The sequence below is a fragment of the Mesoplodon mirus genome (assembly GCF_964341445.2).
Source record: "Mesoplodon mirus genome assembly, chromosome: 5".
Lineage (NCBI taxonomy): Eukaryota > Metazoa > Chordata > Mammalia > Artiodactyla > Ziphiidae > Mesoplodon > Mesoplodon mirus.
Window position 1 is genome coordinate 65,637,382 of NC_138980.1, and position 12,896 is coordinate 65,650,277.

Genomic DNA, 12,896 nt, shown 5'->3' on the forward strand with positions numbered 1-12,896 from the left:
GGCTGCGTGCTTACGCAGCACGCAAGACCGGGGGTGGGGCAGGCGGCCAGGCTGGCGGCGGAGGCGCGGGGCCTGGTCCCGCCGGCACCATGGCCAAGACTGTGGCCTATTTCTACGACCCCGACGTGGGCAACTTCCACTACGGTGAGGGAACAAGGTTGTAGGCGAGGGATTTCGGGACGCGGAGGTTTCGAGGTCGGGACTACAACTCCAGAGATGTGTGCTGACGAACTCTCTTCTCTCACCCCCAGGGGCTGGTCACCCTATGAAGCCCCATCGCTTGGCATTGACCCATAGTCTGGTCCTGCACTACGGTCTCTATAAGAAGATGATCGTGAGTCTCGCGGCTTCTGCTGGGGATTGAGGGTGGGGAGGAGCTGCGGCTCTAGGGATGGGTAGGCTGCACTGAATGCACCAAGAGGGACCCACCCCTAGAGTGTGGGGAGGTGGTAGAAGGAACCAGGAGCACCCCCATATGCAGAGTGTTGGTGGGTGCATCCACTGACGTAATGAGAGACACTTTTTCACCTTAGGTCGGCCACCTTTTGACCTCAAGTGGACCAACTCTTGGCCTAGGGTTAGGGTGGAGTGGGGCTGGTTTGAAGACAGTTTTTCCCTCCCCAGCATCTTAAGGCAGTTCTGTGGCCTCAAAGAAGGGAAGGCGACTGGATCACTGTATCTGATGTGAGGTTTACCCTCATTCCCATCCCTTCTCTGCCACCTCTTTCCACCTCCAAGCTAGAGCTCCAGGGAGGACTTTGCAGCCCTCTGTGTATGTGTGTGTTGGACAGAAGGGGATGTCTTGGGTATTCCCTTTTCAACCTAGAATACCACCGCCCCCCCCCCACAGTTATACTTAATTACTACCTATCCCTCCATCTCCTGGATATACACATGCTGTCTGTCCCTGGCCTGGAATTTATAGCAGTGATATGTGATTATAACATATTGCTCAGCCCTGATGCATTGCAAGGGGAATTAGTCAACAGTATGAATGAGTGTCCACTGCTTATGCTAAGGCACAGACAAGTTAATTGGTCGTAGAAAAGACTGAGGTGATGTTAGTGCATGAGTCCCTGACTCTCTTGAAATTGTTTGCCAGTATGTGCCTTTGAGCATTTTCTGGGGAGAGAAAAACTTTTTGCTCTTGTCCAATTTCTAAAGAAGTGTGTGAACCCCTCAAAAGATAATAAATCTCTGGCTTAGCACCTGGGCATCTTGGGTTTTAATTAGAAGGTTGTCATCAAGAGCCCAGGGGAGATGAGTATGAAGAGAATCAGGAAGAGGAGATCCAAGGAACAGGGCAGGTGGAAGGGGGTTAAGGTTTGAGAAGGTAGGAAAGGCTGGGCTGGAGGTGGGATGGAAAAGGCAAGCCCAGTGGTCTTTAGGGGGCTTGATCATAATAAACCACCAAGCTAATCAGAGTCTCTCTTCACTGACATTTGTCTCATAGAATAACAAGGATTGGGGGGCGAGGGGACTGCTGTGTGTGGTTTTGGACAGTCCCCAAGTCTGGGCTCAGTGTGGGCAGTCTCAGCCCAGTGAGTGGGACTGACCCTGCCTGAGTTCACCTTGTGTTTCCATCCGAGGTCTTCAAGCCATACCAGGCCTCCCAGCATGACATGTGCCGCTTCCACTCTGAGGACTACATCGACTTCCTGCAGAGAGTCAGCCCCACCAATATGCAAGGCTTCACCAAGAGCCTTAATGCCTTCAACGTGGGCGATGACTGGTGAGGGGAGGACTGGGACCTTTGATGCCAGACACCTTGTTGCCAGGCATTTCAGTGAGAGTACTTGAGTGAGGCCTTGTGGCAGCAGTGGGAAGATATGATGGAGGGGGGATACTTGTCAATGAATCATCATTTACTCACTTGTTTATTCAACAAATATTTATTGGTCATTGGCTCTAGGCCAGGACCTGTGCTAAATGCTAGGGACGCAATGATCAACAGCAAAACAATTTTAATATTGCACTTGTGCTAAGGCCTCTGAAGGAGAGGTACATGACAGACTATGAGAGTGTATACATGGGAGAATTCTCTAGCCTGGGCGGGGGCTGGTCAGTGGAGGCTTCCTAGAGGAAATAATAAAGATTGAGCTGAGATCTAAAGAAAGTAGGAGGTAATTAGAGGAAAGGTAGTTGAGAGGATGGAGGGTGAGGGGAAGAGTGTCTTGGGCAGTAGGGACAACATGTGCTAAGGGTCTGTGGTAGTACAGAGTGAGACTTATTTGAGGAACAGAAAAAAGGCTGCCCACAGAATCTGAGAGTGATCTGAATCGAGGTTAAAGAGATAGGTAGGGCCTTTGAAAAGTAAACAGCCCTATTATGAATTGGGGTTTTTAACCTCTTGAGTAGGGGGAAGTCATCAAAGGGTTTTAAAAAGCAAGACACTTTTGTGAGACTAGACACTAGACACTACCACATTTACGTTGAACTCATATCATAAGAAGTAGACTCAGAGTTAGGCCCTGTGGGAAGAAGGTGGACAACAAAGATAAGCCACGATCCTTGCTTCCATTCTAGTCTACATCCACAAAAATATAGTGACCACAACAGCTGCCATCTACTCAATTCATTTTTAAACTTTTCGTTAGGGAAAATTTCAAACATTTCTGAAAGTACAGTGAACCCACATACATCTATCACTGAGCTACAACACTTAGAGCAAATGGCTAATCTTACTTCGTCTGTATCCTCCCATGTTAGATTATTTTAAAGCAAATTCCAGATGTCACACCCTTTTGTCCATAAATACTTTACTATATATCTCCGAATGATACTCTTTAAAAAAAGTGAACAGTATCATCACACCTGAAAAATTAACAGTAATTCCTTCATATCAAATATGCAATCAGTACTTAAATTTCTCCAATCATCTCACATTTTTTCCTTTTTGCAGTTGAATTACTTTAATTAGGATTTAAACAAGGTCCACATATTATATTTGGTTGCTACGTCTCTTAAGACTTTTAACCTGTAATGTTTCCTTTTCTCCTTTGAATTTATTTTTTGAAGAAACACGGCTGTTGATCCTATAGTTTCCTACGACAGCTACAGTTTATTGAGTACTTATTCTGCTATGCCGAGGTTACTGGTATATCCACCTAATTCTCACACCACCCGTGAGATGTAATAGTCCTTTTCCTGATGGTAGGCATAAGTACATAAACTGAAATTTGAGGAGATTTTGGTAACTTAGCCTGAGTCACATAACTGGTCAGTGGAGGTGGCAGGATTCAGATCCAGAGCCTAGGTTTTTAAACACTACACTAATCGTTTCCCTGAAAGATCTTCCCGATAGAAGCAGCCTGGGCGGGAGGATAGAGGTCCTGAGCACCTTCCCAACCTTATCCCCACACCCCTGCTGCACAGGGTGTCTTCCTGGAATACCCTTTGTTCCCCATTCAGCCTCTCCAAGGCCTTCTCAGCCTTCACACCACCATGAAGCTTCATGCCATGAAGCCTTTCCTGACCACACCAGTCACAGTGGTCTGTCCTGCACACACTGCCCTGCCCGTTGGGTTTTTCAGTTACATGCGTCTTGGGAGGTTTCTTGTTTTTTGTGTGATTGCTGCTGCTATTTCTGAGTTCACTTTATAGATCTGGGAATGCAGAGTCAGCCCTCAGGCCACAGCTGGGGCCTGTAAGTGCTCTTTGTGCAGCTAGGGAATACTACCACTGGGCTTCTCTACTTCCCATCCAGTGCCTCGCAAAAGGCTCGGTACATGGTTTCGTCTAATATTTGTCAGATAAATTTGCAGATAACTCAGGTATGTAGGAGGGGCAGGGGGATTATTGAAGCATGGAGATCAGAGGGCTCCGGGGTAGGGAGAGAGGTGTAGGAAGGGAGTGGACAAAGGTAAAAGGGCTCCAACTTGCTCTTCTTCCTACAGCCCAGTGTTTCCCGGGCTCTTTGAGTTCTGCTCCCGTTACACAGGCGCATCTCTGCAAGGAGCAACCCAGCTGAACAACAAGGTGACCATAGCCCCGAGTCCTATTTCCCCCTTCCTGTGGGTCCCTGAATCCAAGGCCTTAACCCTGATCCTGAGCTCCCAGCTTTGGCGGTGGGCAGGAGAAGGACTGTGAGTTGGGTGTTTGTCTTTCAGATCTGTGATATTGCCATTAACTGGGCTGGTGGTCTGCACCATGCCAAGAAGTTTGAGGTGAGTGAGGGAGGAGATGGGGGAGACAACAGCTACTGTAGGGTAGGAGGTCAGGATGACCAGGGGGCAGCTGGGTGGAGGAGTATTTCCTCTCTTTGTAAGACCACTCTCTTACCATAGGCTTCTGGCTTCTGCTACGTCAATGACATTGTGATTGGCATCCTGGAGCTGCTCAAGTAAGTAGCCTGGGAGGAGATGGGGGGACTTAAGAGGCTCTTGGCTGAGGAGGTCTTAGACTGCCCTGGCCCTGACCCTGACCTCCACCCCACACTAGCTTTTCCCAAGTTCTTGATGCTTTTCTCAGGCTGCCTCTTCCTGTGCTCTGCTGCAGATTCCCCGCTGCCTGCTCACATTTCAGCCTTCTCTGCACATCCCTCTCCTGTCCCTGCCTCCAGGCTGGAGCCCCAGGGTTGCCCTTAGGGAACTGGTGGTATTAGGTTTCAGGTGACTTGGGCCAAAGTAGACTCTTCATAATTCCAGACCTTGTGTTTGGGAGGAGTGGGTTGGGGGGTTTTCCTCCTGGGGTTCACCTCTGCCTCAGACCCTGGCTCTGCCCTCACCCCAGGTACCACCCTCGGGTGCTCTACATTGATATTGACATCCACCACGGTGACGGGGTTCAGGAAGCCTTCTACCTCACTGACCGGGTCATGACAGTGTCCTTCCACAAATACGGAAACTACTTCTTCCCTGGCACAGGTATGGGAATAGGAATGTCTGTCCCCTTCATACTCTTCAGCTCTTACCATGACTTTCTCCTCCTCAGCCTCAGGTCTCAGCTCAGATGGCCCCCTCCTTGGAGAAACCTTTCCTGATCACCCCGTTACTCTGCCACGTCACTCGGCTTGTTTTTTTCAGAGCACTCACTGCTGCTTGAATTTATTGTGGTGTTTTGTTTTGTTCACTGCCTCCTACCTTGTCATGTCTGCCTCCCAAGAACACAAGCTTGGTGGGATTTCAGTCATTTCGTTAGTTCTCTTTACTGCTGTATCCCCAGTGCCTAGCTCCCAGCTTGGCTCCTGGTAGGCCCTCCAAAAGTATCTGTTGAATGAATGCAAGCTGCAAGGGACTTAGTGGTTCGAGAGAGTGAGTGGTGGGCACACATAGATGGAGTGAGAGGCCCTCGGAGTACAGTGGGGGTTGAAGCGGCTGAGTTGTGGATACCTCCTGGGCACCGCTGCCACGCCCACCCCCCACTTCCCTACAGGTGACATGTATGAAGTTGGAGCAGAGAGTGGCCGCTACTACTGCCTCAATGTGCCCCTACGGGATGGCATTGATGACCAGAGTATGTACTGAAGTCTTCTCTGCGCTCACTAGGCTCCTTCCCTCTCTCCTTGAGTTAACCTCTTCTGCCTGCTGTTGTCTACTGTTGGGCCAGGTGTCCTTAAGGATGAATGGCCTTCAGAGGGACCGTGAACTCCCTGGAAATTGTATGCAACATATTGTATGTGCATTTTTCTGGGAAGAGGGTCATTAGCTTGCATCAGTCACTCCAGAAGTTCATCAGACCCCACCTAGAAGTTCAGAACCAATGGTTGCCCCTTTGGGTTACCCCATTCCTGTGCTCCACGCTCTCTGAACCCCCTTTTTCCTTTTGTTCCCTGTCTCCCCATCCCCTTGGGGTGCCAGGTGCCCATCTTTGGCCCTCTCCCAGGTTACAAGCACCTTTTCCAGCCGGTTATCAACCAGGTGGTGGACTTCTACCAACCCACGTGCATTGTGCTCCAGGTAATACTGTCAGTGCCTCCTCAGACACTGGGCTTGAGGGAAGAGAGCAGGAAAGAGGAGAGTCCCTAGGCTGGTGGGGGAAGGGAAGTGAAGGACACCTGTGACATTCTGAGTAGTTATCTCACTGTAGCCACCTTGGGTTTTGCTTTTTGCAGTGTGGAGCTGACTCTCTGGGCTGTGATCGATTGGGCTGCTTCAACCTCAGCATTCGAGGACATGGGTGAGACCTGCCCTCCTTCCACTCCCCCAGGTTTTCACGTGGCCTTGGGCCTCAATACATGGAATGGGAGTAGTTGGGGAATGGACCTCACCTCCTTTTGGGACTCAAAAATAGGTACATGTTGTACTTTGAACCAGAAATGTCACCTTAAACAGTGTTCCCCAGTTGGTCATTCATTCACAGTAGGTTTCTATTAAGCACCTATTATGTTCCAGGCATTGTACTAGGAGATGGGGAGGCAGTGGGGAAACTCCCATGGAGTTTACAGTTTAGCCTGGGAAACAGACAAAAAATAAGTAAGCAAACAAGACAGGTAGATAGTTATAAATTCTATGAAGGAAAAAGATAGAAAGCTAAGACACAGGATAACAATGGAGAACCTACTTTAGATAGCACGATTTGGAAAGAATTTCCCAAAATTCTGAGCTGAGACCTGGAGGCTAAAAGGAGCGAGCCATAAAAGGAGCAGAGGGAGGTCTATCCCAAGCAGAAGAAGGACCCATGCAGAGGCTCTGAGACAGGGCAGAGCTGGTATAGTGGAGGAGATGAAGTAAAACCAGCAAGGTAGGGACAGGGAGAGCAGGCTGCAGGTGGTTTGAGATGAGGTCTGAGAAGTCGGCAGCGGTGGAGTTGTGCAGAGCCTTTAGACCCTGGTAAGGGGTCTGGATTATATTTCAGATGTGATGGGAAACTTTAGACAGGTTTTAAATGGGGAAGTGATATGATCTGGCTTATATTTTATTTTATTTTATTTTTTATTTTTTTGCGGTACGCGGGCCTCTCACTGTTATGGCCTCTCCCATTGTGGAGCGCAGGCTCCGGACGCACAGGCTCAGCGGCCATGGCTCATGGGCCTAGCCGCTCCGCGGCATGTGGGATCTTCCCGGACCGGGGCACGAACCCGCGTCCCCTGCATCGGCAGGCAGACTCTCAACCACTGCGCCACCAGGGAAGCCCTTGGCTTATATTTTAAAGTGACTGCTCTGAGTGCTGAATGGAGAAAGGTTTGGGGTGGCCACGGGGGTACACAGGAGTGGAAGTGGGAAGACCAGTTAGGAAGCTATTGGTGTTGTGTAGGCAGGATGCTAAGTTGGAGGAGGTGGTTGATGGAGAGAAGCAAATGATGTGAGTTATATTTTGGTGGCTAAACTGACAGCACTTGCTGGTGCCTTGGTGAGAACAGTTGATTAACAGGTCGGGTGCCAGGGTGGGTGCTGAGCAGGACAGAGGTAGGAGTGCACCCTATTTTAAAGTTTTTATTGAGACACAACATGCGGATACTAAAGTGCGCAGATCTCAGGGATATATCTCAGTGATTTTCACTGCCTAGATCAAGATAGAGAACATTTCTAGTTTCCTTGTGCACCTTTCCAGGCAATATCTAGAAGCGTATACTTTGGCTTTTGGTAACTTCTGCCACCCATTCCTCTGGTTCCTTTTAACAGGGAGTGCGTTGAATATGTCAAGAGCTTCAACATCCCTCTGCTGGTGCTAGGTGGTGGTGGCTATACTGTCCGGAACGTTGCCCGCTGCTGGTGAGCACGCCCCCATTTTTCCTCCTCCCCCTTGTCCAGTGTGAGCTAGGGGCTCCCTGAGAGATGGCCAGGTGGGCCCTTTAGCCCACTTGCTCAGCCCGCCCCCCTCTGCTGGTTTGTTTCAGGACGTATGAGACATCGCTGCTAGTAGAAGAGGCCATTAGTGAGGAGCTTCCCTACAGTGGTAAGGACCGATGCCCCCAGAACAGGAGGGCCATTTTCACAAGACCCCAAAATGGCCTGGTTTGAAAGCAGGTGGAAATTTTGACTTTCTCAGAGCTCTGCAGACTAAACCCCTGGACCCAGGTCAGGAAAAAGGTTGGGCAGTTATTATGTAGGGGTTTTGGATGGAAAGGAAAGAGAGTGACAAGTCTTGGGACCTGCCTGCCTCTATCTGAGCCATAACATCTCCTCCTAATCTCCTTCTCCCCCAAGAATACTTTGAGTACTTTGCCCCGGACTTCACGCTCCATCCAGATGTCAGCACCCGCATCGAGAATCAGAACTCACGCCAGGTCAGCAGCTCGGAGAAGCTGAGCACCAGGGCGGGGGAGTCCAGGAGAGGTCCAAGATGTGGGAAGTCAGAGAAACCAGGGAAGAAAAGAAAGTTCTCAGCCATCACTGTCACTGTTAGCAGCTAGGAGGCAGCCCAGGTTAAAGCAGAAGCAGTCAGGGTTGGGAGGAGGGACAGTTAACAGCTGGGAGACTCAAACTAAGATGCAAGGTGGGATTGAAACTAGGACAGTAGGGGCAAAAGGCAGTTAGAAGCATAGATGCCCTGGGAATCACTGGGAGCTGCTCACTGTCTATTCCTCATCCCCAACCAGTATCTGGACCAGATCCGCCAGACAATCTTTGAAAACCTGAAGATGCTGAACCATGCACCTAGCGTCCAGATTCACGATGTGCCGGCAGACCTCCTAACCTATGACAGGACTGATGAGGCTGACGCAGAGGAGAGGGGTCCCGAGGAGAATTACAGCAGGTCTGGGGCAGGGACTTGAGAGCAAGGGATTCCCTCAAGCTTTTTGGGGAGGTTAAGAGGGAAAAAGTACATTAGAGGGCATTAGCCTAATTGTCCTTGGCTTCTCTCCTTTGATATGTGGCAATCCCACACTTTTCTGCCCTGCTTCTATGACATAAGTAACATGTTTGTTGTAAAAGTTTTAAACAGTACCAAAATATGTTCAGTTTGCTTTTACACGATCCCAGACCCGTTTCACAAAGTAACCAATGTTAATAGTTTGATTTCTATGTTTTCAGATTTTTTCTATAGATTACAACGGTACTATTCAACATTCACATATAAACACAAGGGCACACATACACTCATTTTCAGAGTTGTGCAGTCTTTTTTTTTTAATACAAGTTGGATTACTCTATATATGTTCTACAATTTCCAACTTTTTTTTTAACATAACAGTGTATCTTTCCATGCTAATATATATAAAAATCTGCTTCATTATTTTATTAGCTGTATAATATTCCATTGTGTGGATGTAGCATAATTTAACCAAGTGCCATTGACGGGTATTTACATTATTTCCCATTTTATCCATATTACAAAGAGTATGAAAGTGAATCCCCGTACATATACATCTTTGCATGCTTGTTTGAGTGGGTGAGATTCCTGGAATTGTTGTTGCTAGGTCAAAGGCTGTGTGCACTAAAATTTTTTTTATTTGTTGCCAAATTGCCTTCCATAGTCTGTAACAGTTTATATTCTTGCCAGCATTTTACTCACTCCTTCCAGATTCTAAGCTGGACAGGTCACTGCCCATGTACTGCTCTTGAAAGGCCCTTAGATTTCTTTCCTCTGTTAATTTTCTCAGTTGTATTGTGTATGTGTGTGTGTTTTTATGTCTTTACCTTTCTGAGATACATATTAAAATATTTACAGATGCACTGAATTAGGGGGAAAAAAAGACTAGAATAGACTTTTTAAAAAACCCCAAACCCGGCTTTTCTGAAAAATGAAGGGAAAAGACAGCAGAACCCAGAAGTGCAGAAACAAGATGCACTTAATAGAGAACAGATTTCCTTACATGACTGGGGGATAACCACAGCTGGACGCTTGTAGGACACCTGGTCCTGCTCCCATGCACTGTTAGATGTTGGAGCTGGCTCTGCTGCAGAGTCTGATGGGCTTCTCAGTCCCTTCCAGAATCTTCTCTCTTTCTTAGAGTTCAGGCTTCCAGGTCTCTCCTCTGGACCTGGGCGCTACTGCTTAGACCCTTGGGACCACTCCAACCCTTCTCCTCCGTGAGTAACCCCTTATTTTCTCTCTTGGTTGAGGAAGTATCTGAACATCTGGCCTCAGGGATCCTTTTTGACCCCTCATCTCCTTCTCAACTTCTCCAGGTCTCTGGGGCTTGACTTTTGGAAATTGATTTTCTTAAAAATCTGTTTTTAAGTTCTTCCTTTTGGCAAAGTTTGTTTTATTTTCATCTGTAGTTCCAGGCTGGTATCTGGGCCTTGTCTCTGCATTATACAGCCTGCTCTCAACAGCCGACAGAAGCCTCAGGCCTCTTCCTGTCCTAAGCCCCACCATCAGACCACCCACTGAGCTCCTTTTCTTTGATGCCTATAGCTCCAGCTTGCATATCATTTGCAGAGTAGTAATAAGTTTTACCACTTTTTGTGGGTTTGCTAAGCAGCAGACTGTTACTGAGTGCTTTATATTAAAACATACATGATACAGTGTCATCCTGTCATCAGTCTCTTGCCATCAGACAACCCTAAGAGGCGCTATTCTTAAATTACCAGGAGAGGAATCTAAGGCTCAGAGAGGCTAAGTAACTTTCTGAAAGTCCCACAACTAGTTAAATATCAGGGCTGAGAGTCAAACTCGAGTCTCTGACTCCTCACCTTTAACCCTTGTGCACTTAGAGGTAACTGAGACATTGCTTTCCAGGCAGAGGGGCCTTTCCTGACTTTGTTTCCCGGCTTCTCTTTGATGACTTTCTTCCTTCTTTCTCAGTTATCAGCCGTGGGCAGGATAATTCAGTTACACATATTCTCCCAGAGAATAGTTTTCCAAAAAGAGAGCAGTATTGAGTACTTATTGGACCTTGCGTTGTTTTCACATCCTTTTGCTCACTGCAGGTTTATAGTATATCACTCCTCTGCTAAAAATGCTCCTTTCCATTGCACTTAGAAGAAAATCCAAATTTCTGACGGTGGCTTTAAAAGGCCCTGCATGCTTTAAAAGGCCCTTACCTGTGTCCCTGGTCTCATCTCTAATGACCCTCCTCTGTGCACACTTCCCCTAGCCATCTTGACCTCCTTTTCTCACTGGACTACATCAGTCTCCATCCACCTTATAACTTCTGTACTTGGTTTTCTTGCAGCTTGGAATGGTCTTCCTGATATCTTTCCCTGTCCAGCTTCTTCTCAGACTTCAGGTCTTACCTTGTTAGAACAGCCTTTCCTGATAATCCTGTCTGAAATTTTACCTGTTTCCTCCCATCATGCTCAGCCACATCCCTTTATTTCATTTTATTCATAGTGCTTTCCACCATCTGAAATGACCATATTTATGTTTTTACTTTGTTAGTTATTGTCAGTCTCATTTATGCAGTGAGTTTTTTGAGGATAGGCAGAAATTTTGTCTGATTGATTCTCTATTGTTAAGGCTTATGACAGTGTCTGGCACAGAGTAGTCTGTCAGTAAATGTTTATTGACTATATGAATGCATGAATGAATAGCAATCAGTCTCTACCAGCAGAAGGAGAGGAGTGGTTCCCTGACAATGGGGGCCTGAGAAATGGCTCCAGAGAGGGTGCCTATGTGGGAGAAGATTGGAACTTGGAGAGTGGGAGCCTGACCTCTCTTTCTCTCTTTCCTTGCTTTGTAGGCCAGAGGCACCCAATGAATTCTATGATGGAGACCATGACAATGACAAGGAAAGCGACGTGGAGATTTAAGAGTGGCTGGGCTTGCTATGTCCCCAGATATTCCTTTTTACCTCTTGGTTGGGTGGGAGGGAAAAGGTGTGGCTCTTCCACCCCGGGTCAGGTTACTCTCAGGGCTTTTACCAACGCTGGGGGAGGGTTTGGAGACCACATCTTGTTCTGGAACCAACTATCCCCTCTCTTCTCCCTCCCAAGGTCTGAGAATGGTACCTATTAGGGATTGGATGGGGACAAGGATAGCCATCTCTAGGACATCTTGGGCGGTGAGCCCTAGAGGCCAGTCCCAGCCCTTCTGGCTCACTTATTCCTTCCCTACTTCCCTCTAACCCAGAGACTTTAGGGGTGAGGGGGCAGACAGGAGTAAGGTTGCCTTTGACTTCCTCCTGGGTTCTCCTAATGCAGGCCTTGTTTCCAGTGCAGGTGAAGAGTAAGGAATTTTAGGGGGCTCTGGCTCCCTAACACCTTAACCCAGATGATGGGAAGTGCAGTTTTGAGATGGGGGAGGATGTGAAAATGTCCTGTTCTAACTTCTGGCTTTATGTCCATTTTACCACCCTTTTTATTCAATAAACCAAGTTGGTATTTTTTGTACCTTTTGCCTTTCTGGGAATATTCTTAATTCTTGCTAGCTGCCTGTGTTATGAAGAGAGAGGAAATGGGGTGATGATGTATATAATAAAAATCGTAGTTAACATTCATTCAGCAGTCACCTTACATTAGAACCTGTATATATGTATTCTACATGGATTCTCTTACTCATATATAGGGAGTTAAGAGAGCATTTTAGTTAAGAGTTAGACAAACCTGAGCAGATTACTAGCTTAAGAGAGGGAGTAGAAGATGACTTCAGGTTTTTGAACCCGGGTGTTGGGATTGGTGATGCTAGTTGGTGAGGATACACTGAGATAAAATGGTGACTGACATAAGCAGTTGCTTCTTATCTTCATTGTCTGTGTGAAGAATGATGCTAGATATTGTAGTAGCCACAAGCGTGGACTCTTCCCTGGAGGAGTTTATAGTCCAGTAGGGAGTAAGATAAATGCTATAGTAGATGTAGACAGTGGTTCAAGAAAGAAGAGTAATACATGGATCACTCCTTCCATGCTCTGATCCTGTCGTTTCTCAACACTAGCATAGAAAGTAAGTAGCTTTTGAACTGTTTTGGACAAATTGATTTTGAAGTGTGGGCTGGACAACTCTGTGCAACTGTCCATCAGGCAATTAGAAAGTGGAAGGTAAGAGATGAAGGTCAGATTTAGGAGCCAGCCAGCTTGGCAGAGTCTTTGTAATATAAGAGACCCTAGCACTGGGCTTCCTAGTGAGTGAGTC

General features: G+C 47.3%; 1 protein-coding gene across 1 annotated transcript; it reads left to right on the top strand.

Annotated features, from left to right (window-relative positions):
• Window positions 1-21: 21 nt before the first annotated feature.
• Window positions 22-12,158, top strand: HDAC3 (histone deacetylase 3). The gene is made up of 15 exons (XM_082623742.1): window positions 22-144; window positions 252-334; window positions 1,590-1,732; window positions 3,897-3,978; window positions 4,110-4,166; window positions 4,287-4,342; window positions 4,732-4,865; window positions 5,374-5,454; window positions 5,824-5,897; window positions 6,053-6,117; window positions 7,563-7,652; window positions 7,778-7,836; window positions 8,088-8,167; window positions 8,480-8,637; window positions 11,510-12,158. The coding sequence occupies exons 1-15, from the start codon at window positions 90-92 to the stop codon at window positions 11,577-11,579; spliced, it is 1,287 nt and encodes a 428-aa protein (XP_082479868.1). The 5' UTR covers window positions 22-89; the 3' UTR covers window positions 11,580-12,158.
• Window positions 12,159-12,896: the final 738 nt, after the last annotated feature.